Below are 25,402 nucleotides of genomic sequence, written 5' to 3' on the forward strand. Positions count from 1 at the left end.
ATTATTATTATTATTATTATTATTATTATTATTATTATCACTCTGAACTAAAGTATTTTAAGTTTTCCACAAAATTAGATTTATCTTAAGGTTGACATAAAGTTCGTTTAAAACCAAACTCCGAAGCTTAACTAAAATCTTCTCGTTTGATAATTGCGGGAAGTTGAAGACAAAAACTCGTGGCAAAGTACGACGTGGTCTAAATTTGAAAAACATATGGGGAGAAACGCCAGGGTTACATCTTATATTATGATTTTTGATTTACCCATCAGATAGGCGAACGTAGTTTGTTTGGAAAGATATTTTAAGTTTAAAAACAGCGTGGTCTAAGAGATCTAAAATAAAAACAAAATTGCATCTATCCTGAATTAAGGATTAAAATTAGTTATTAACTCTGCGCATAACAAAGCTTAACATTGCATCCTATTATGCTTAGCCATGCGTTTATTTTTGATTTGTGTTTAATTCTTTAAAGTCAGTTATTTCTAAAATCTATTCAACTTTTAACTTTTTTTGACAACTTGTTTGACAAACAAAAGAATTAAAGCAATAATTATTGCAATTAATACTTAGCAAAAAAATTTTGATCAATGGCGAATTTTCTAATTAAAGACTGGTTTCTCTGAGCATTGGGAGAGCAATAATTTAATATAAAATAAAGGGACGTTTACATTTTAAAATTTTCTCTATAAAGTCCATGTCTTTTGTGTAGCTATTTAAAAACAAAAAAAATGGAATGGTAGTTTGAACATGTGTAAATTCCAATTTTGTTTTGAATATTGTTTTTAAAGTTCCTTTTTTTTTTTTTTTTTTTCTGTTAGTAGTTTGATTTTAATTAATTTGATTTTATAATTAGTAATGTTAGTAATTTGATTTTAATGTAAAAAGACTCATTGAAAAAAACTTACCTCATCAAAAAAGAATTGCAAATTGAAAATAAATACCTCTTCAAAAAAGAATTGCAAGAAAATTACATGAAATCTTGCCAAAAACCATGTGACTATCGGCTATCCTAATAACTTTATATGTTTTTAGTGTTTGAGCATATATTGTATAACTTTGTCTTTATCTTTTAACCCTTTTGGAAAATTGTATGCAAGACAATACAAAAATTTGGATTATTTGAAAAATTCAAAAACTAACTAGACCCAATAAATAAATTTTGGGGAAAGTCTAAATGAATTTCGCTGCAGAATTGAACATTCCTTCATTAGGAAACTTTGTTCTAATAAAATTTAACGAACAATTAAGTTTATTATTTATTTATATATTATTAAGTAAGTTCGAAGCATTATATCAATATTTGTTCTTAGAAGCAAAAAATTTTAATTAGTATTTGTGGAAATAAAGATCAACAGATATGGTCGATATGATGATGACTCTTTGTTGGTAAAGCCAATCCAAAGCTTTTAAAAAGGATCTAGAAAATATAAAACTGCGTATATTGTTTTGAGTTAATTTTTCAAACTTGCAGTCTTGATAAAATTAACCATGCAACTGGATCACGAAATACTCAACAGTGCGAGAAGAGAAAATTTTTGTTGTTGTCGTGTATTGCGTCTTGATGTGATCGTCGTCGAATTCTTTTTGAAACTGTTTGTATCTAAGATTCTTGAACTTTTTTTAAAATGGTTTTCTTTTGAGCTTCTAAAAGATCGTTCATGAAATGCATCTCATTTTTTGTAAAAGGCTTAAAAGCTTCATCTAGCTTTTTGGAGTTCAGTATGGAGTGGTAATACTCCTTTGGGTAAGTGCTTTCTTTCTGTAAGTTTAGAGCAAGTATCGTAAGTGTCGATACGCGGTTATCTATTTTATTATAAAGCGCTTTGTTTATCTCAATGGGTGCTTGACTGTCAAATGTATTCTTCGAAAGGTCTTTCGACTTACCATCTTCTATTAAAATATTCCGAATCGATTTTAGTTGTTTTGTATCTTTGCTTAACTTTCTTTGTTTCTGGTTTATTTCTAAATCATTTCTTCTGATCACAGTATCACTTTGATGTAATCGAGAATAGTTTTTGTCTCCTTCAATTTGCAACCGTGTTAACTTGAGATTTTGACCATCTTCAATACTACATTGAGTAAATTTAATATTGTTTCCACCATTAGTTAAAATGTTTTGTAGGGAATCGGGATTACTTCCTTCTGCCTTTTTTATTTCTCGTATTTGGTCTTGAATCTTGATGAAATGTTGATCTAGTTGAAAAAGTGGTTGGGTTAATGAAACTGCTTCTAATTCTAAGACGCTTGCTTCCAGATCACTAATGAGCGCTTTTTGGCGTGCGCGTCTAGTTTTTCCTGCTCTGTTCAAGTTTCTCAACATACTCTTGTCAACGAACAAATAAATCCTAAAATAGAAATTCTAATATTCAATTCAAGGTTTTAAAGGTAAAATATCATATTGAAATACGGCAAAGTCTCAATGCTTTTAATACTGTTAAAGTAAAACCTGTTTATCACGTTTTATAATCCTAAATGTTTATTGTAGATTGAGACAAATTAATGAAATCAATTAAAAAGTACTGTTATGACGATTTACATCTGCTAGTTTCAAACTATTACTAACTTAAGTTTATAAAACTTTTATCTTCATTTTTATACTCCATACTTACTGTTATTTTCTTAAAAGTGGTTGTGTACCGAGTCACATAAAGTACGCATGCATACATTATACAGTACGAATACATTATAAATAGTGTATAAATATTTTAAAAAAGGTCTTTTTAAAACTAAATAGGGGCACTTTTTTGTTAGCTTTTAAATGACCTTTGAAGAAATGTAAAATGTAAGTATTTATACAAACATATAACAATGTGAATCATTTACCTAGTTTTAACTGTTCGCTTTTTATCAAGTAAAAATAACGAAAATTTCTGGCTATAGTAAAAACTGTTTGAATATATTAATTACATTTCTTGTTGTCATTCATCTTTTCTTTTTTTCCTTTTTTTTTTTTTGTTTTTCTCGACAACTTTTGCATTTATACAAAAAACTCTGTGGTCTCCTCTGGCGGTACGACTCTCTCTTATGAAAAAGAATTTCAATAATTCAGGCTTATTTATCATTGATATCAAGAGCATTTTCTTGCAATATAAAAAATTCATATTCAGAGTTGTTATTCAATAAGCCACTCGTGTGAGATAAAATAAAAATGTTTAAAATATCCTTTATTATATATTTATGTTTGCATCCTTTACTCAAGATTTAAAATATTTATTTAAATATTTTTTATTTACTCCTTTATAATTTTCCTGCTCAGGTTTTTTCAGGTACAATTCTTAAATTCAACATTTGTTTGTATACATGTATGTATGTATATATGTATGTATGTATGTATGTATGTATGTATGTATGTATGTATGTATGTATGTATGTATGTATGTATGTATGTATGTATGTATGTATGTATGTATGTATGTATGTATGTATGCATGTATAGGCCCTAGCCTTAATGTACGCCCATACTGAGAAATCGAGGGGGTTTAATTCAAGCGAAAAAGGTGGAGCGATGCGTTTTATTGAAAAATTCACAATCTTAGAGGTTTGCCAATGAACCCTTTAGCCCCAACCCGTAACTCTATCATAAAATGATAGATTGCATCTTTTACCTAGAAGAGGCAATAAATCAGTGGTTGCTTTAGACAAATTGAGGTCTTTCACCCATTATTAACCTGATGGGTTTCCTGTAAATCTGGCTTTTGATGGCACTGATTAGCTTGTGTGGTGTGACAAATGATGGCTTCCTTTCTGATCCTAACTTACTTTTGACTTTTCTTTTTCTTTTAAAATGTTTTTATTCTAAATTGTGTTCAAAGATGTTTTCCCAGCAAACTCACCGTGCTTGGGCCATGCAAGGCCCACCATCGGCAAACGAGCATGGACCAAGTTTGGTCTTGTTCACCGTATAATGCATGGACCATGCATGGCAGCCGTTTTTCGAACGGCGTTTATCCAGTATTAAGCCGTTGATCATTTAATGGATTAACTACGTTTTGTTTTCCTCATCTATTATTACTTTTGTTAATGACAAACTAAGCAAACGCAACATTTCAAACTTACCTGAAATTATAAATTTCACGGGATTATTTTAAAATAATTTAACATTGCATTTAGACTGAGTTAAATACTCCAAATATATTGTGGATTTAGCAAGACGTTGTAAGTTAGCAAATATTTTATATTTCAATCAAAGTTCATTAAAATATGCATTTATTTGCTTGTAATTATGTGATGAATGGTTTAAATAAAATATTTAAACCATTCATCACATAATTACAAGCAAATAAATGCATATTGAAGTACTGCACTTACTTTTTAAAAATTAGCTCACTCATAGTATTGTATGATCGACTTTACATCATTTCTACCAAATAAACGAGCTAAACAAATTTACATTTCTTAAAAAGAAAAAAAGATAAGAGGAGATAAGCTTTCCATAAAGGAAAGATTTCTAGGTATTAATTAAGCATGTTGTAAACAATGCATAAAATAATATTATATAAAAGCATATGGAAAACCATAATAAACTAATGACAGTGGTGTAGTCATATGGAGTTCTGGGCGCAGTTCAATAAAGAATAAAATAGAGAGCTTTCCTTTTTATAAATTGTTATAAATTAATGTACTAAATCTACAACTACACTACTAACTAATGGCATGAGTTTTCTAAATTTTGGAGCACTTACTGAATAAACACAAAAATAAATTGCCATCCACTTGTACAGAGCCAATCCAATGCTTTTGCATGACCACTATTTCTATCTTGAGCTTACATCAGGCAGCATTTGATACACCTCTCAACATCTGCATTACTTGCACCTTACTCATAATTTCAAACGCAACTGTTAAAATTAAAACAAGATGTTAAGATGTGATCCACTTAATTAACTCAAAATAAATGTCAGTTATAGTACTTACTGTTGACAATGCCAGGAATTTGTTTTAATTTTCCAAAGGTGTGTTTATTTTTATATTTATATTGCCAAATCATGTGTGTGTGCGTGTGTGTGTGTGTATATATATATATATATATATATATATATGTGTGTATATATATATATATATGTGTGTGTGTATATATATATATATATATATATATATACACACATATATATACACACACACACATATATACATATATATATATATATATATATATATATATATATATATATATATATATATATATATATATATATATATATATATATATATATATATACACACGGTGCTTCCAGAAAGTATTAGCGCACTCGTAATTTTTTTATTATGGACAACTTCAAATCAATATAAATTGTAAAGTAATTTAAATTTTGAACTAATTTTTTTTTTAAATGAAAGGTAAAAGCAATGAAATTTAATTATGTCAAATATTGTCAACCTGCTTGTTTTTTTTATGAGTTAATTAGAAGTTTAATGACTACTCGGAAAAATGTTTGAAATTAAGCGTGCAAAAGTATTAGCGCACTCATTCAAAATGTATTAGCACACTCGTTTAATTCCTTTGAGAAAAACTTTTTGGGTTAATTTTTGTTAAAAACTCTCTGCTGATTAATAATAGTCAATAAAAAATATAAGAGGAATAAATTGAAGTGGCGGAAAATCATTTGAAATACAGTTAGTTAAAACTTTAAAATTGCAAGAACAAAAATATGGGTTTAAGGAGCATATCAATTGAAACAAAGTGGCAAGTTGTTGGCCTGAACAAAAGTGGTCTCAGCAATCGAGAAATCGGACGTCAACTTGATATCAGTGAATGCAGCGTTAGAACAACGCTCAAAAATTATAATGAGTTTGGAACAGTCAAAGACAAAAGTCGCTCTGGTCGTCCCAAAAAAATGTCAGAAAGGGACGAAAATAAAGCAGTTATGCTCGCTAGACGCAACCCAAACATGAGCATAGCCGAAATCGCCTCAGGCCTGATTACAGCGTTGGGTGCACATCAAGCTAGCCAATCAACAATTAGCAAGCTTATGAAGAAAAAACACCTCAATTCATACCTTGCAACAAAGAAGCCACTATTAAGTATCAAAGACCGTCTCAAGCGAAGAAAATGGTGCAAAGAGAGAGCTGCATGGACTGTAGAGCAATGGAGAAAAGTAATTTTCTCGGACGAGTCAAATTTTGAAAATATTAATCGCAAGAAAAGGGTTGTCGTGAGGAGATACAAAAACGAAAAATATAATCCTCATTTTATCATGTCAAAAGTTCAAGGAGGAGGAGGTTCAGTTGGCATTTGGGGCTGCATTGCTGGATCTAGCTATGGACTGGCGCATCTTTACACTGATCGCCTTAATCAACATCAATATAGAGAGATATTAGAAGATTATTTAAAGCCATCAATGGACGTTTTCAAGGCTGACTCCACCTGGCAATTTCAACAAGATAACGCTCCTTGCCACACAGCACGCTCAATAAAGCAATACATGGAAGAAAAACGGTTGAATCTAATGCCTTGGCCCGCTCGCTCACCTGATTTAAATCCTATTGAAAATCTTTGGAGTTGGATGGACTGCAAATTACAAAAAAGCAAGCCCACTAACTTGGTGCAGCTCAAAACGCAAATCCAAGAGTTGTGGAACACTGTGCCACAAGAACTAATCAGAAAACTTATAGATTCTATGCTGCGTAGAGTCTTGGCATGCCTTAAAAACAAAGGTGGTCACATAAAATATTAAACTTTCTTAGAATCTTTTAAAAACTGTAGTGCGCTAATACTTTTGCACGCTTAACTTCAGACACTTTTCGAAGTAGTCATTAAACTTCTAATTAACTCATAAAAAAAACAAGCAGGTTGACAATATTTGACATTATAATTAAATTTCATTGCTTTTACCTTTCATTTAAAAAAAAAATTAGTTCAAAATTTAAATTACTTTACAATTTATATTGATTTGAAGTTGTCCATAATAAAAAAACTACAAGTGCACTAATACTTTCTGGAAGCACTGTATATATATATATATATATATATATATATATATATATATATATATATATATATATATATATATATATATATATATATATATATATTAGGGCTGTCCAAAAAAAATTTTTTTTTCAGATTTGATTGCATAGTTGTTTATTTTGTGCCATTTGACATAGTAATTAACTGTGCAAAAAATCTTTCCAATCAGATAATGTTTAGGGGGTGCTCAATGACCATAAAGTTTTACGAAAAATGTGAAAAACATGGAAAAAGTAACAAAGTTCCACAAATTTCTAAAACCCGGTTAATTAGATTTTTCAGATTTGATCAGTTTTAATTATCTCTAAATATTAAATTCTGAATACAAATTACAATCCACATCCACTTTAGACTGGTTTATTAGCAGAGAAATTAATGAAATAAAATACTGCAATACGACTAAAGTTCTGCGGTTTTTGTTATATCAGAATTTTTCCAAAATAAAACACTAGGATTTTTGACTCTTTGTCATTGATTAAAATACGAATTATAAACAAAAAAACATATGAGCAATTAACATTTAATTATCGTAATGTTATAGTTCGTGCAATGTTAATGCTAGCGAGGACTATAACTCTTCAGAGTACACTTTCTGGCATCTGGCACTCGCTTTCTGTGATCCTCAACCACCTGAATTAACCTCTGCATTTCAGATTCATTCCTTGTAATCGATTCATTAAACATCGACATTAAAGCCACAGATCGTTCGGCAGCATCATTTACTACTTTCAATGAATATACTAAATTTTTTCCTTCTTGGTATTCTGGGGAATCATTCCAGGTAGCTGGATCGTTGTTGAACAGAAAATCAATATCAACCTTCATTGACCGCAACGCACTTGCTGAAACTGATGTCACCAGCATGTCCAGAGATTTCTTCTCTAGACTTTCAATGTTCTTTAATTTGATCAACCTTTCAGACCAGTTCTCACCGTGAAATTTCATGTTGGAAATCATTTTTCGCTTCTCTTCCGTTTGAAGTTTGTTTGAAAACAAAGCTAGTGGGACCAATTCTGGTGAAAGGTACCACAAATGGTTTTGAAAGTTCTTGACTGCTGCTTCGGAAATTGTTTTATTCACAACTGCAAACTGCTTAAGTTGCTGAAACAGAAACAAGTCATTAACTGGAGCATCACTGGCATTTGTGCATGATATCCAAGATTTTACATAAACCAGACTAGCAAATAAGCAAAATTCACAGAGATTTTTTTCCTCTTTTGTGGTCAACTTGAACTCTTCACGAAATAAATAAATCTTAAAACAATAAATAACCTTGGCCATCCAGCGAGCCATGTGATAAGCACCAGGGATCTTGAAATGATAATTTTTCTCTTCTTGATCAGGCAGTTTTCCAAGTATTAACAGACAGAGATCCATGATTTCTTTGTAGTCATCCCTTGGCATTTTAACATGCAGGTTTTCTTTGAGGAATGCAATCACTTCATTTTGTAGTTCTTGCACCAGGGGTATTTTCATTCGAATGTCATCCAGAGGTTTAAAATTTCCTTGATTAACTTTGGGCCAATATTGCTGAAATCTCTGGAAAAGAGGTATGTTGGGACCAGATGATGGTCCAAATAGTGATCCAAACACTCCTGCTACTATGATCTCATGAACATGGTGTCTGCAAGCGAAATATAACAAATTTCTACCTATATGTTTCTCTAGAACTACACATGCACCATTTTTGGAGCCAGTGTTAGAGGCTGTAGTATCAAAACTCATTCCAATAACATCACCAATTATGTCCCAGAAATTAAGCAGATGAATAACTGCTTTTGCTTGGGCTTCTCCAGTTCCAGCTGATAGTTTTGCTATTCCAAGTATTTTGTCAACATTGTGACCTGTCACACCTACAGATAGCCGGTCAACATTTGCTTTAGGGGCTGCAGAATTTGTACGATCTATCATCAGTTTGCCATCCCAGTGGACGATTAATGGTGGTTTGTCCAAATCGCAGAATTCAGTTCGAACAGTGGCTTCAATATTTGATCAATGATAGGTTCGCTTTCTACGGACTGTAGAACGTGACAATGATCCATCATCGAGGTTCTGTCCACCAGCCCTTGCAATTGCTGCTGCTAGTATAGTAAATTTTGTGTCAGATAGATTAATTCTGTCTAATGTTGATGAAACATCAGGCGAGTCAAGAATTGTATCTAAGATACATTGTCGTTTTGGAGTACTTGCTAAACTTGATTCAGCTGACCCTGAAGAACTTGCTTTACTGACTTGTTGTCTGTAATAAACAGGGATTTCTATCTCAAAATCTCTATCAACCATTTTGTCATTATCAACAGCATCGTTATCATTGTCATCACTATAACTTTCGTCATGTAAAGGTTCAATAACAGGAACTATTGCACTCGCACCAGATTGTCTTTGCTCTTCTTTTAGCTTTCGTTCTCTCTCTGCTTGTTTCCTTGCTTCATTTCTTTCTTCTAATTTTGAAAGTTCTTTGTCCTCTCCAAACATCACCATTTTTCTCTGACATCTCTGATCCAATAAAAATTCTTTATCTTCTTCAATTCTGATCATGGTTTCAGCATCCTTGTGGACAATGTCAAAAAGTAGGCCAATGGTGTCTGTAAATGATTTCTCTCGATTTCTGAGAATCTGACAATCTGGATTTATTTATTTTTATTAATTTAAATTCCTGGACTAAAGTTTTCAACTTTAAGACTACATTCGGATGAAATGCTGTCGGAATACGGGCTTTATTCCAAATAATAATCAGTTCATCAACAGTTGTTTTAAGACTTTCAGGCACTAACTTTTTGGTTGAATTAAGATGATAAAAAAATGTTTTTAAAACATCAGATGTTAAGGGAAGAACTTTATCTGGAAGATTTGGCTCTGGTTGTCCAATTAAAAAGATTTTGGTTTGAAGTCGTGTAGAGATAGCAACACGAGATGATGCTGCCATTTCAATGATAACTGAAATATTATGAGAAAATCAAAACTCAATACCATATTATACAAACTTATCATTCAGTTGTTGGTTTATGCAGCTGCAGCAATATATTATAATAATTATTACTAAAGAAATTAAATAAATATTTTCAAATTAGAAATTATTATTATCTGCACTTAATAACAAACAATACACTACCAGACTACCATGCTAGTTTTCTGTAATAGGTTACTAAGGTTAGGTACTATCAAAATATTAATACATTTGTTGTCAAACTGAAATTCCAAATAAAAATAATATTTATACTTGTAAACCTTTTTATTCTGTTTGAACAAATTCTAAATTGAGTTAAATAATAGTATTAAAATTATGAATACAAATTTTAACAAAATGATATAAACACAGTTGTTTTAAACACTAGCAGACATTTTTTAGTCTGGTGCCCTGATGACAGTTAATCTGCTGCACTTTAATTAATCTATATAGCACGCAATCAGACAATATTTCAGTGGAAAAAATCTAACTAACCAGGTTCTAGAAATTTTTGGAACTTTGGAACTTTTTACACGTTTTTGATGTTTTTCGTAAAACTTTATGGTCATTGAGCACCCCCTAAACATTATCTGATTGGAAAGATTTTTTCCACAGTCAATTACTATGTCAAATGGCACAAAATAAACAACTATGCATTCAAATCCGAGAAAAAATTTTTTTTCCTGTGTTCACATGAACAGCCCTAATATATATATATATATATATATATATATATATATATATATATATATATATATATATATATATATATATATATATATATATATATATATATATATATATATATATATATATATATAACACAATGATACAATGATTAAATAAAAATTTACATTACTCATAGTATTAAGTTTTAGAATTCAAATATTAAAAAGTTTGTAACCAAAAAAAATTTCGTCTCAAGTAAAAATTCTAAATACAGTGCTATATGGATATATTAAAACAAACTTTAATAGCTTACCAAAATAATCTAAGAACTCCTTCCGTATTTCTTAATCATCCACATGAGAACTACATTGCTACTTTCTTCGTCTGATTGTAAATTTAAATTGATTTGCTCTTTAAAAAATGTTCCAATTTGGAATTTTGATTGCAAGTGGTATTATTTTTGTCTTCAATTACATCTGTAATGGAACTGTTGCATGATGAACTAACATGTGACAATTTTAATAAAGTATTCTGAAAGTTGTTTAAACCCATTTCACTTTTGTTTTCTTCAAACTCTTTTATTTCAATATTCTTCAAAGTCAACTGTTCATATATCATATTGTTTACTTTATTCATTTCAACAATAACTTTTCTTCTTTTTGTCCAGGATGAACATTCATTTTTTCTTTAGATGCTCATGAAAAAAGTATAAAAGACTTTTTTTTATTTTATTTAAATGATAAAATAGTATTAGTTTTTTTAAACTATTATCTTATGTTAACTTATTATAAAACGTGTATATATATATATATATATATATATATATATATATATATATATATATATATATATATATATATATATATATATATATATATATATATATATATATATATTTATATAAGTTATAAGGTAAGGTAAAAGGTTATGTAAAGTATACAATAAGGTAATGTTACAAAATGGTAATAAACTTATTAAGTAAGTTATAATAAATGTATATAAGTTAAAATTCGGCGCTACTCCACTTTCTTCCCCCCCCCCCCCCCAAATTTTATGATTGATTCTGATAGAGAATTTTATGCTGATTAAGAATCGTATAAAAACATGGGTCTCAAAATCAACGGAAAGTGCTCTAATCTGATGTTGAAAGTACAAAAATATACCACAAATCGCTAATATTCGCCATCTTGAATTCACTAACTTTACGGCTGATATTGTTTTTAACCGCAAAACATTGCCAGCCTGGTTTTTACTATAAGGAATTTTTTCTGGTTTAATATAGATAGCGATTCCACGGCTCAACGAAAAACATCTGACGTTTGACAAAAAACACGAAATTTTCATGAACTTTACTCTCATATCTTTTTGTATGCTTAAGCAAACACCTTGAGGTTTTTTGAATCAATTAGTGTTACTCAACCTCTTTCCAGCCAAATATAGAAAGTACCATGGATTATATGGCTTCATTTAAATTTTATCCATATCTTAAGACCACTTTTAAGAAAAAAGCTTGAAGCGGGAACGTTTTTTTAAAACGAAGCTTTTGGAGGTTAGGATTCCTTAATACTAAAACACATCCAATTTTTATAAAATTTTCCGTATATGTTAAAAAAGGGATGAGGAATCTAATGGAATGTGGACACTTTTTAACTTTTATACATAAATTTTTAGTTCTTAGCGTTTCAAAACTTCAAGGTTAATTTTTTTTTAAAAAAAAGTTTTTTTTAGAAGTGTCCAGGTGGAAATTGCAAGTTTAGTCTTTCCTCTTTTTATAACAAGTATTTATTTATGTTTTCTTGAAGAATAGATTCTAAGGATTTGTATACAGAAATTATGTATATATATATCTATATTCCTTCGCATATTTTATGACGTTTTTTATTTTTATTTTCGCGACGTAAGAATGATTGTATATGTTTATTTGAATTATAAAAAAATCGTCTGGAATGGCTAATATAGACGCGTAAGTTCTTTCCAGAGCTATCAGGCAGACGATCGAGTTATAAAGTTATAAAACGTGTCGCTCTTGCGAAATTGCGATTCCTTCTTATGAAATTTAGTTTTATAACAGAATTTACGATTATTTTTTCGGTTATTTTTTTTTTTTGTTATTAAAGAAAAAAATTAATTGGAAAGACAAACTTTCATAGAGTAATAAAAAGGGCTTTCTTAATGTTCTTTGCAAAAAATGTTCTTAATAATTTTGTGTGGCTATGAAAATAGCCGTTTTTTGATTTACACAACCTTAGGCATGAATTATAATGTATGTTACGTTTGATGCACACAGGATGTCAAACAGGATATGCTGTTAAAACTTGATCCCAAAAGTGAAAAAACCGATGTTCGGAAAATCTCTGCATCCACATAAACTCGGATAAATAATCAGCTACCATTTCGCGATTAGTTGGCCCCATCATTGATTGGAATTTTGCTTTTGCTCGACACCACATAGCTTCCACGTGATTTGTTGTTACACCTGTCTGTGGATCTACAAAGTTGAGGGTGTGGTTAACGGTACCATGTAAATATGCTGGAGCTTGCAAATCATTATATGCTCTCCACATGTCACTCCAGACAATAGAGCCAGGAAGTATCCATTGATGTATGATAGGAATTAATGTTGCAGCATCGCGGTTCTGGACAGGAATCAAAAAGCCTTTCTTCGTTGCAGGTTCATACCCACCAAATATCCACTGCTGCGGGATTATTCTACCAACTTGATATTTTCTTCGACAAAAAACAGATTCATCTATTTCAACAATGCACCCTGGACCGCCTATTGGATCAGGGTTATTGAGGAAATATGAGACGCAAATATCTCTGCAAAATTGATTCAATTCAACAATGGTGCTGTCGTTTCCGATATTTAACTCTTGCCTTAAATCACTTATTGATAATCCCCGGCTCTTACCTGCACTTCTACTCCAAGCGTAAGTTAAGCCCAATATTTGCCACAATTGTAGGTGAGATTTCTCAAAGAAGCTGCCTTTTCTAATGTTGAAGGTTCTTTTGCAGCGCTTGACTGGACATCTCCAAATAACTTGATCAACTGACCCATTCTTTGTTTGCTGTGTGCAGGGCACGTTACATACACTACAATTCATGCTTTCAGCGAGTAAACCATAAGTTCTGCACCAGTGAATTGTAGCTTCGATTTCGTATTTGAATTTTGCTCCTATTTCTGTCAAATATTTCTGTCAGAAAGTGAGTCAAAAGCGTCTATTGTTGGTCTTCGAAGAGCCATGATATGTAGATAAATGAAGAAGCAGAAAAACTATTCTGAAGCACTCCTTTTTATATGACAAACATAATGAAAATGAATTCACGGGGGGTTAACTTGAAGTTTTAAAAGAAAGTCAATAGTTTCAAAGAATTATTTTTATAATAAAAAAATTTTTATCTTGTTTTAAAGTGAATTGTAGAATATAATCAATGAAAGAATTTTTCAACTTATTTGACAAAAGTTTTAAAAGACACTCAAGCTAACAAACTAAGAATCCAGTTGAAGCAAATTGACGCGATAAGAGTAAATGCCATTGAATTTCATTACCTGCTAAGAGAAAAAAAATGCGGTCAATACACCTGATTATGAACTTAACGCACCGGTTCTTTGTTCTTTTATTCGAAATCTTTTATATAAAAAATAAAAACCAGGCTGTTGATACTTTGAAAGGATAACTTTTAAACAAAAAAAATTACTTTTCAAGATGGCGAATATTAGCGATTTGTGGTATATTTTTGTACTTTCAACATCAGATTAGAGCACTTTCCGTTGATTTTGAGACCCATGTTTTTATACGATTCTTAATCAGCATAAAATTCTCTATCAGAATCAATCATAAAATGAGGGGGGGGGGGGGGGGGGAGAAAGTGGAGTAGCGCCTAAAATTCATATAAATAACAGATAGAAAAAATATAAACTTTATAATTATTTACATTTTCTTTTTAATAATATTATAGTAATCGGCAGTAATAAATATCTATTTATTTATAATAAATAAATGTAAATAATAATAAAATCTAAATAATACACATAGATTATCATAAAACAAAAAAATATATACTTACAATTTAAACAAAGTTAAAAATAAGAGCCCATACTAGTAATATTTCGAACATAATTACGATTGGTAACTGAAAACAAATTTATAAGACAGAAATCAAAACTTAACACTTGAGAAGTGGAAGGTTGAAGATGGCAAATTTTTATAAAAGTTACTCATGCGCAGTTGCAAGGCTTTTTTTTTCGTCGCAAGTTTGGATTAAGATTGGCACAAGATTGGCAAGATCGGCACGGTGCACAGTGGAGTATTTCACTTGAAAAGTTGAACAAAATTATTTTATGTTTATTATCGATGTGATATGTAGTAAAAAGAAGTTTAGGATCATTATATTGTATTAAAAACAATTTGTTACACATAAAATGTAACAAATTAATATATTGAAACAAAAAATACATATTTTTATACATCTTAGATACTTTACAAATATCTACAACTTTACAACTATTTAACATAATGACAAATAACTAAATTTATATTACTAAAAAGGATAATCACACTTGAAAGATGCATCTAAACCTATACTGGGTTTCTTAATTACTGAACTTAATCCTTAGGTACCTGTTGCCATGAATTATTTTTCGTTAAAGGATAAAATCCTATGGTTAACCAGCTACAAGGGCTAATGATTTGACAACCAAACAATTTGAAATTAACAATTTAAATTTATTATTATAGCCCTATATTTAATCCAAAATAAAATAAAATACATTTGTACATGTCAATGCAATCATTTATATAATATATGCAGCAAGGATTGAAAAAATTTGATTCTTGCGTGCATTATTTATAGCCCAAATTTCAGTGTTTCACGGCTTTCTGTCGTTTTTTTATTCAAGTCATTAAAATCTTTTGAAGTTTGGCCACATATATAGCATCTCATTGTTGATGTCGCATTTGTAGCAGCATTGCAAACTTTTCCATCAATCATAGTAAAAAGAAATACATGCTTTATTTGCAAATTACCACCAAAAGCGTTCATTATTTCACTTTTTCTCAAGCCTTTTATTTGGTTCCCTACGCATTCGATTTCATCATTCGTTACGTCTTTGCTCTCCCGAATAAAACGTATTTTTATTGGTTGACAATACCTTGTAGATGATGGTGCGAGCCATCACAACCCTATTTCGAAATCAATTCTAAATGATTTCTTTCTTTTTCATTTAAAGTTTCAATAACTTCGTTACAAAGTTTCAATAACTTCGTTCAAATAACAACATAATTGCCTAGACTTGTGATCCAGAAGATCTTGTAATTTAATTTCTGAGCAAAATTCTGTAACTGTTATCGTTTCTTCTAATGGATAACATTCCACTTAAAATTCCATTTCACAGATATTCTTGTTGGCTGCATGAATAATTTCATATTGTTTTTTAGTCTTCTCGTTGGTGAACTCGATTCACAAAATTCTTTTGACGGTCGGTCGGGTATTGCCACCGTCCAAGTTGGTAGAGATATGGTGGTATTGAGTCATTGTTTGCTATTTTTTAAAAAACGCTCTCTTTTACGGCTTGCGTCTTCCCAATTTTGTTTAAATTGGAACTTAAAAGGTGAAAAAATGATTTTTAGTGCACTTTCTTCATTTGCAGGGCATTTAGTTATGCTTTTAAGGTGTTCTAATAAAAACATGAATTTGTCATCAATTTTTTTCTCAGAACTTTGCTCCAAGACTTCATAAAGTGATCGTCTAGTCATCTCTATTGTGATAGCTTGAGATTCTACAGTAAAAATATGAATTAAATAAAATAAAAGTTTTAATCACAAAAAAAATGTTTTTGCCTTATTTACTAAAAAAATTAAAAAAATCTTAGGGCGCGTACATGCGCAACTTTTTTTTTCTTAAATAGTAAATAGAATATCTAAGCTTCATGTGAAGCACAAGCTCGTAGCTTAATAAGGCTTAATTGATATTCAAAAACACTTTTTAATATCGTGTATATAAAAAAAAACGTTAAATATTTTACATCAAATATAATTGATGAGAAATGTGACAGTAACATATAAAATAGAGAAAATAAATATACCAAAAGTATGAGCTTACCTTCTTTTTCAATATCCATTATGATTTTTAAAATTTGTCACTAACCACAAACTCAAAAAACGATTTGTAATAATGCTCGTCAACAGGAACGTTGAAAAACAATTTAATTCATAACCACAATTTCTCGATTTTTAAAGCTGCCCCAATAAGGTGGGAGGGAGATGGGTAACCGAAATGATCATTTAGGGATGTAAACTTTATTAAGCTTTAACAATGCACCAATAAAAACAGATTTTGACAAAGTTTTGAAAATCGACTTTTGATCAACTTTTTCGTATAAATACTCCACTGTGCGGTGGTTCCGATCATAAAACGGTCATGGTTAAGCGTTGGATTATGAACCACCGCACAGTGGAAAATAAAGGTGTGTTTCGGACCAAAAATCGATAACTTTTTTGTTACTAAAAATAGAGATTTGAAATTTTGCACAAATGTAAAGAAGCATGTGACGCTTCTAATGAAATACTTTTTATAAGAATTTTTTGTAATACAAAATTAAAAGTAAATAAATAAAAATCAAAAACTTCAAAATTGGCATTTTTTTGAATTTATACTTTAACATTATACTTTACAAATGTATAAAAATCCTTAAAATCATTAGAAACGACGAAAAATACATAAAATGCTTATCTACTAATTATAGAAATATTTAAAACAGTTTCTAAACAACAATTTTTAAATAGTTGTTTTTATGAAATAATGTATAGGTATGTTAAAGGTACTATATCACAACTACATAAGGACTTTCAGTTCCTGAAATCAATTTGTTGACTTTCAAAAGCTGCAGAGTATCTTCATCAAGTTCTTGCACATTTTTGTTATACGGTTTTCTAATGCTGGTGATGTACGGATCGGAAGTGTACAGAAGGGTATGAAATACATCCTCATTTGTAACTGATCGAGAACATTTTCTGGCATAATGAAGGCGAAATTTTTTATAATCCTTATTACGGGATTCTTGCGCATCTTCTGAAAGTTGACCGATAGGAAGTACTGCAAAATGCTTTATGATATTTTCTCCGTGAAGTAAGATTTTGTGTACTGAAGATGGCATATAGTACCATCCATAATTGGTCACATAGATTCTGGCAGTTTCTACAGCATAACTACCAAAACTTTCAGCATTTATCATAACACCTGAGGAGACAGCTTGCAGAATGATGTAAAATCGCTTAATCAAATTTTCATCCACTCCAGTGATTTCAGCAGAGCAGCTTGGATTGTAAAAAAATCTTCTAGCAGTATTACCGTCATTGGTACTACCACTTACTTGTCTTGGTTTGTCAATGATCAACCCTAACTCCTCACGAAAACGTTTCTGCACCAAGATCTTTTTCTCTTGCTTTCGCCGTTTCTTTTCTTCACTTGTGGCTGCTCATGTTTAGAAAGGTTGTAAGAAATATGTAATATCATTTCTATACAACGAATCCAGGCATGTAATGTTAACAAGTCACAAAAGTAATATACATAATATTCAATAGTCAAACGTGTCGGTTTAATTTCCACTGTGAATTTATTATACTGATATAAATGTTTCAACTCTTTATATATTGGCAGTGTACATTCACCACAAAATGAGTGCAAAAATACAAGAATGCCATGGTATCAATAAAAAATTGATAATAAATTAAAAAACATATACCAAGCTATTGTTATAAATGAACAAAATTTGAAACCACGATAAAAAGCGGTTTTCTTTTTTTTTTTACTTTTATCACTCTTTTCTCGATAATTTCGGAAACCGCACGTTTCTGCAACTCATTCTTATACATGTTTTTAATAAACACCTAGGCTACATTGCGATATTAAATGTAAAGCGTGGGGAAGCGTGGATAACTGCCAAAAGTCTCAGTGAACTTGAAGAATATTATTTTTTTTCATTTATTTTATTGTTCAAATAATTACTCCTAAACTGAACCATATAAGTAAAAATGTATAATTTTCTTAAAATCTCCATAAGATGAGCTTTTCAAAAATGTATAATACTTTAAAAATTAACTTTTAAAGTGATGAAGCGAACAGGTTTGAAATGAACATCCACTAAAGTAATAAACAGTAGGGCTTCAAAACTGTTATTTTTACATAAAATTATGTGAAATTCCTGCATTATAGTAATGATTGACTATTAAACTATTAAATAAAATTGAAATATAATGACTGTAGCGACATTAGTAAAAAACATTTATGATATGCTATTGCTCTACAGTTTTCCACTATGCACCGTGCCGCTAGTGCCAATCATAATCCAATGAAAAACGTGCACGGCCCAAGCATGGAGAGTTTGCTGGGTTAACGTCTTTAATATCTGTAAGAATTGGCATTTCCGCATGGATCAAAGCAACAACCTCTCCACGTTTAGCTTCAATTGTTTCAAATAGGATTATGTCAGGCAATACAATTATTTTTCGCTTACTTTTAATAGAATTTTGATTGTAAGCAAATATAAAAATGTTCGGAGCATTTGCTTCTTTCCTTAATGAAACTCATTTGAAAACAATTGTCATTTTTTCTGACGCTATCTGTTCCATAAATCAGATTTTTAAAAACAAATTTGACTCCTTGAATCATAGCGTTGCAACAGCAACATCATGTTTGTAAGCGAAGAACTTTAGGAAAGTTATTCCTAAAAACAGATCATTGTAATAATAAACAGATCATTATAAAAAGTTCTTTGTGCTACAAAACATCTCCATGAGTGATCCTTTTAATTTGAAATATTTTAGCAATTTTTAGCTTTTTTTATTTTCAGAAAAATTTAAAGTTAAACATTAAGAATCGAAAAATAGCAAATTACAATTTTTATCAGTAACCAGCATATACTTTCTAATTTAAAGATAAACAAAGAGTCTAAAAAAGTTATATACACCAAATTACCCATATTTATAAATAGATTTTAGAACGATTTTCTAAAAAAATTACAAGCATTAAAATTTAAGTGTGAAATTTACGAATGTTCCGTCAGTAACCTAATCCATCATATGTTTCAATAAAAAAAAAACGTAAGAAATCATATAAATTTGGTAAGACATCTAGTCTAGCTGTTTGCATAAAAAAATTCTTGTGACCGGGGTAGATGAGTCAAAATGACGGCCCGATAATAACAATTTAACAGGACACCATTTTTATTTTATGGTTCTTTACATACACGCGGCTTAACGAGGTAGCTGTTGTACTCTCTAAACAGTAAAATGGGCCCAAAGTTTGATCCCACTGCAATCACTATTGGTGAGCAAGTTTTCTCTGTAGAAAGTGTTTTTTTTTTTCCAATAATATGTTTTTATGTTTGAAAATATCAATAGTATTTAGTTAGAGCTCAAACTCTTCCGTCTTTCTTTTTAACAGTATACTTAAGAGTTGTTGGTGGAGAAGTTGGTGCTACCTCATCCCTTGCGCCCAAGATCGGTCCTCTTGGTCTGGTAAGTGTCATCAGAAATATTAATATCAACAAAAAAGCAATCTGGCCTGTATTTGTTAACCATATTTCGATCTTGTAGAGCTTCTCCGTAGAAAACCTCTCAAGTGATAAATTATGTTGCTCAATGATATAATTATTGATTAGTTAAAAGTGTTTTATACCAGATGATTTAACTTTGTTTTTATTTAAAAAAAAAATTGCATATAATGTATAAGACCAAGTCAAGAGTTTCTTATTTAGTCACCTAAAAAAGTTGGTGATGATATTGCTAAAGCAACTGGTGATTGGAAAGGATTGAAAATAACAGTTAAACTCACAATTCAAAACAGAAATGCAGTCATAACAGTTGTTCCGAGTGCTGCTTCTCTTATTATTAAGTATCTAAAGGAACCTCCGCGTGATAGAAAGAAAGTAAAACATGTTAAACACAATGGTGACATAACCATAGATAATGTTTTTGCAATTGCACGTGAAATGAGAGAAAGGTCATTGGCACGTAATTTCTCTGGAACAGTTAAGGAAATACTTGGTACTGCACAATCTGTTGGTTGCACTATTGATGGTGATTCACCTCATAATGTTATTGACCGTATTAATTCTGGAGAGCTTGAATGTCCTGTAAGTGATGGTTTTTTAACAAGTATATCTTTTGTAAAATCCAACCCTACGTCCATGGCGTACAAAAGGGTCAACGTAGATGGTACCATCCCTCCCAGTTAATCTAAAATAACTAAATTTTTGAAGTAAGCAAACAAATTAAATTACATGTGAGAAATTTAGATAATAGCTGGGGGTTGGTGGGTGCCACCGGCTAACAGGGCTCTGGTAATAATTAGGTTGTAGCAGTAAGATATGTTACAACCTAATTAAAATTTCTTTATTTCAATCTTTTATTTTAGTGTTTTGAAATTATACTTTGTGTAATAAATTTTCTAAATTTTATTTCAGGTTGCTTAGAAGATGTAGATTTCATTCTTGAAATACAATCTCATATATACTTGTTGTTTTTGATGTGGTTTTACTAGGAAAACAGTTTACTTTTAAACTTTTTTTAAAAAATGAAAACCGCAATAAAAGCATTTTTCTTAACATAATTGATGTAAAATGTCTTCCCTTCTTGTTATAAAATACCTTAAAATGTTGGTAAAGCTCTTCCTTGCCACTAGTCAAGTACTGAAATTAATTTTGGTTATTTCAGGAAAAAAGGGCTTTTAAATTTTTTGTCTTTTAAAAGCACTGATGTGATGCATTAGACCTTCTTAAGGAATATTGTATTGAATGATCCCATTTTAAAATCACCAGGGTGTAATCATCTAGAAATACTCTAAGTGAATTTCGCGAAAATAATTTTAGGTGATTTTATGCTAAAAGCAGAAAAAGCAACACAGGCAAAGATGTTACTTTTAATAACACCTCAACGACTTAAAACAAATATTCAGTGACGAAATTGAGGTGTACGGTCAACGTTTGGAAGTTCGTTACTTGTCAAAATTTTAACAATAGGCATGCGTGAGCAAAAAATACTCAATTTCCTCAATGATTCTATATTAATTTTGACATCCCGAGAATGAAATTCGTGGGATATAAATTATACGGATTTGTAATCCGCGAAAATTGCTGACGGTAAAGTATATGCAAAAAGGTTAAAGAAAGATACTCTTGCCAAAATAAGGAATGTTCTATTAGTAAATCAAAGTCAAAGAGTAACTTAACAATATAGTCTTCTCATAAATATATGCAAGTGGTGTCGAAATGAAATTAAACTAGAAATGTTGCATCCCTGCAATATTGCAACGACAAGAAAACTCAAATGGCGAAATTAAGGTAGAAAAGTGTAATATGATCCGTAATTTTATTAAATTTTTTTTAAAAATGATATCCTGAAATAATTTTGATTAGAAAGTGTTTTTTCTTTTTCACATACTCGCCCCCTGGTGCGCAGCTAACAAAGAGGGGATGTAATGTACAATGAGAACAATACGATTCTCTTCTGATGATCATAAATCTGCTTGTTAAAATTTAAAAAAGAAATTCAAGCTGCGCCTAATAAAAACTATATCAGCCATCTACTATTAAATCTCACCCCGTTCAGGTTCATGAAAATCTGGCGCTTATCAAACTTCATCTTCTCAATGACAATACAATGAAAACGTTTATAGTTACTTTTCTCGTGTTCTTTAAGAAGGCAATAAGTAGTTTTACTGGGCATGAACGAATAACTAAGTTAGTATTTTCAAGACTGAAGCTCCATGCTGTTTAATTTAAAGGTAGGAAGAGCTTTAAAAAATTCTAGACAATATTTTGGGAGGTTCGATCAAATGTGCTTCTATTGAAGATAAAAATTTTCTTGTCTAAAGTGAGAATTTTATGGTAATTTGAATTGGATCTTGATTGAAACTATTATTAAAAGATTTACAGAATATTGAGAAGTCAATAGTAAATGAGTTTTAAAGGTCTAATCAAAAGCACATATTCTAGTCAAACATACCAGTGAATTTCTTAATAATATCTTCGAAAATATCTTTAAAAATGGACTGATTTTCTCCAGTCAACTGGCATCACAGTCTGTGCACTTCAAATTTAAACAATTCTGGGAGAATGGTTTCAAAGCGTCCTAATATGTTAAATATCTATTAAACAACCTCCAATCGTTATTTATTGAGTATTTCAAATAATTTTTTAACCAGGCGACAATATATTTCTACTTCTCTGACCCTTTGATGTTGTAAGGTTTTCAAGAACATTAGGATTGTTGTTAAAAATATTTTTTATCAAAATCTTTTCCATTGCACATTTGCAACTTGTGTTTGCTGCAATACTCTTGGTAATGTCTCTAATAGATTTGCCATCCTAGCTTATAATTACATATTGGGAAAATATTTTGCACACAAGTATCGTTGAAAGCACAAATATTAGTTTAGTTATCAGTTGGAAGTATAAAGGTTTATTGAATAAAAATAATTTCTCAAAAACTTAAGAAGTGCGTACAAAGCCGTGCATTACTATTGATTTAACTCTTTAAGTAAACTCTTTAAAATGATAATAACTTAACTCTTTAAGTAGTAAGTATGCAAGTGACTAAGTAAATATAAATTTAATGGGAAAGGTTACAAAGATTAAGATAGATAAATTAAAAATGTGTTATACTGCCAAGCTTGAATAAAAAATACAATAAACGGATCAGAGTTAGTAATTAGAAGTATTTTCAGCAAGATCTCCACTTCCATCAAAGACATTTTGCACAGTTACTCAGTAGAAAAATTTCTTTTAGAAACCATTTACATGAGTCTTTAAAATGCGACAATACAGGGCATATAATGCCTTTAAAAGGATGACTCACTTATCTCATCTTTATATTTAGTGATTCCTCAACAAACATCAACTATATTAAGATATAGATTTAATTTTGCTTTAAATTAAACATACAAAGCTCAATTCATTTGACAATTTTGAGTTTCGTATTCATTTTTTACAAAAACTGTGATTTAACATTCAACTTCACTTAATCCTCACAGTTAAGTTAAAGGCTATGGTTAAGATTTATGTCAATGTTGTTATAATAAATAGTATAAACAAAGTGTCAGTCTGCAATTTATTTACATTTAAAAGTTATTTTTAAAGGCATTAACTTTTTTTACCGAATCGGTCAATAAAAAGATGAACCATAATAAAGATGAATCCTAAAAGATCAACTTTAATCAATCTATTTTACCATATATCTCATGTATACTAAATATTATATATACTTTATCTATAATACTACATATATATATATATATATATATATATATATATATATATATATATATATATATATATATATATATATATGTAGTATTATATATATATATATATGTAGTATTATAGATAATATGTAATATTATAGATAATATGTAGTATTATAGATAATATTATGATAATAATACATATATATATGTAGTATTATAGATAAAGTATATATAATATTTAGTATACATGAGATATATGGTAAAATAGATTGATCAAAGTTGATCTTTTAGGATTCATCTTTATTATGGTTCATCTTTTTATTGACCGATTCGGTAAAAAAAGTTAATGCCTTTAAAAATAACTTTGTATTATATATAATGTGTATTGTATATTAACATATCTATTTAAATTATGTGTTTCTTAACCAGTTCGTATAATTACTTAACAAAGGCTGGCAATTAAATGTTAAAAAATGATTAGAGTTTGTATCGCAATTGTACGTGACAAAGCTTTGAAAATTATTAAAAATTTTAAATTTTTAGCAAAAGTTTTCTATTTGTACGTTATTAATAGCATTAATATGCAACTAACTGAAAGATTCTAGTCTTGAAATATTTTTCATTAACAAACGAAGTTTTAAAAATATTTAAATGCTGTCATGGTTTTATGAAAGTTTGCTCGGTCACGGAAGGTTAGCTCTCCAGTTGCCACCCTGCTTTATATTCTTTTTTATCTCTGTTTTGGCTTTTTTTTTTTGTTCTTGTTTTTTTGGGTATGAGAAAAAACAATTTTTATAGAGTTTTTTTATTTAAAAAAGTTATACAGTTTTATCTATTTACAAATAGTAATAATAATAATAGCAAAAATATTTGGTGTGACGAGTTTATATTCATTCAAAAATTGTAATTCTTGATAAGTTTAACGGATTCAATCAAATAACAATTCTGCGCATGCGTCTAAAAGGGTTGAAAGAAAATAACATAAAGTACTTGAGGTGTCGTAAACTTTTTATGGGTTCTATAATCTTTTAATAATAAATATGTAAATTGTTTTAAACTTGATTTATTTAAAACAACTGGCAAAGTTAGTCTTTTATTCGTTATTATATTTGTTATTAATGGAAAAACAAAACGTCGATACTTAATTGAAACCTTAAATGATAACCTTTAGAGTTTTATCAACAAACTCTGTAAGCCGAGACAGCAGAGAGAAGCTTTTGTGAATTAAACCAAATCTGTGTACCACTTTAGCTCAAGAGTGTCCATCTGTATTGTGTATCATTTCAATCGAACATAAGATAGCTATCGCAATTTTAATGAAATTATTACAGACTTTGCAAAAGCAAAAATTGGAAAAATAAAATTATTAATATAAAACAAGTATGTATAACTTATATATGTATATATCTAGTATATGTAATACATATATTATACATGTAACGTAGGAAATATAAAGATTTCACTTTTTTCTTCCTTCAATGGTTTGATTAAAGCTAATAGTTAAATATAATTAATGAGGCGGTGGATAATTAAAAATCTTTAATAAGGTGGTGAATAATTATTTAAAGTTG

At 29.8% G+C, this 25,402-nt stretch overlaps 4 protein-coding genes and 1 long non-coding RNA gene across 8 annotated transcripts in view; 1 reads left to right on the forward strand and 4 right to left on the reverse strand.

Annotated features, from left to right (window-relative positions):
- Positions 1-1,194: 1,194 nt before the first annotated feature.
- Positions 1,195-11,322, reverse strand: LOC145186828 (uncharacterized). 3 transcript variants are annotated; one of them, XM_090095298.1, is made up of 4 exons: positions 10,900-11,322; positions 4,686-4,841; positions 4,312-4,379; positions 1,195-2,348 (listed from the first exon to the last, which is right to left on the reverse strand). In XM_090095298.1, the coding sequence occupies exons 3-4, from the start codon at positions 4,332-4,334 to the stop codon at positions 1,604-1,606; spliced, it is 768 nt and encodes a 255-aa protein (XP_089951424.1). In that variant the 5' UTR covers positions 4,335-4,379; positions 4,686-4,841; positions 10,900-11,322; the 3' UTR covers positions 1,195-1,603. The 3 variants fall into 3 exon arrangements, with proteins under 3 accessions (XP_089951424.1, XP_079919231.2, XP_089951425.1); XM_080063105.2 differs by lacking the exons at positions 4,312-4,379; positions 4,686-4,841; positions 10,900-11,322 and adding an exon at positions 2,827-3,043; XM_090095299.1 differs by lacking the exons at positions 4,312-4,379; positions 4,686-4,841; positions 10,900-11,322 and adding an exon at positions 2,613-2,722.
- Positions 7,371-8,881, reverse strand: LOC149885129 (uncharacterized). The gene has a single exon (XM_090095294.1). It carries the CDS (start codon positions 8,879-8,881, stop codon positions 7,529-7,531), a length of 1,353 nt encoding a protein of 450 aa, XP_089951420.1. The 3' UTR covers positions 7,371-7,528.
- Positions 11,323-12,877: 1,555 nt separating the features above from the next.
- On the reverse strand, positions 12,878-16,707 carry LOC149885130 (uncharacterized). Its single transcript, XM_090094631.1, has 3 exons — positions 16,689-16,707; positions 16,222-16,365; positions 12,878-13,767 (listed from the first exon to the last, which is right to left on the reverse strand). The coding sequence occupies exons 1-3, from the start codon at positions 16,705-16,707 to the stop codon at positions 12,878-12,880; spliced, it is 1,053 nt and encodes a 350-aa protein (XP_089950757.1).
- Positions 16,708-19,760: 3,053 nt separating this feature from the next.
- LOC145186888 (large ribosomal subunit protein uL11-like) lies at positions 19,761-21,100 on the forward strand. Its single transcript, XM_080063188.2, has 4 exons — positions 19,761-19,913; positions 20,031-20,104; positions 20,344-20,721; positions 21,052-21,100. Exons 1-4 carry the CDS (start codon positions 19,877-19,879, stop codon positions 21,058-21,060), a joined length of 498 nt encoding a protein of 165 aa, XP_079919314.2. The 5' UTR covers positions 19,761-19,876; the 3' UTR covers positions 21,061-21,100.
- A 3,390-nt stretch (positions 21,101-24,490) lies between these two features.
- The window catches only part of LOC149885131 (uncharacterized), a 2,626-nt gene continuing 1,714 nt past the window's right edge, over positions 24,491-25,402 (reverse strand). The window contains exons 2-3 of one of the 2 annotated variants that reach the window (XR_016454818.1): positions 24,997-25,133; positions 24,491-24,788 (exon numbers count right to left, since the gene is read on the reverse strand). This is a non-coding gene — a long non-coding RNA (uncharacterized LOC149885131). The remainder of the gene's footprint in view (positions 24,789-24,996; positions 25,134-25,402) is intronic. The other variant, XR_016454819.1, reaches the window with a different exon arrangement.

Source organism: Hydra viridissima, unplaced genomic scaffold (assembly GCF_058129835.1).
Source record: "Hydra viridissima isolate aposymbiotic clone 2 unplaced genomic scaffold, HvirCarnegie_v1 scaffold_8, whole genome shotgun sequence".
In the NCBI taxonomy this organism is placed as follows: Eukaryota; Metazoa; Cnidaria; class Hydrozoa; order Anthoathecata; family Hydridae; genus Hydra; species Hydra viridissima.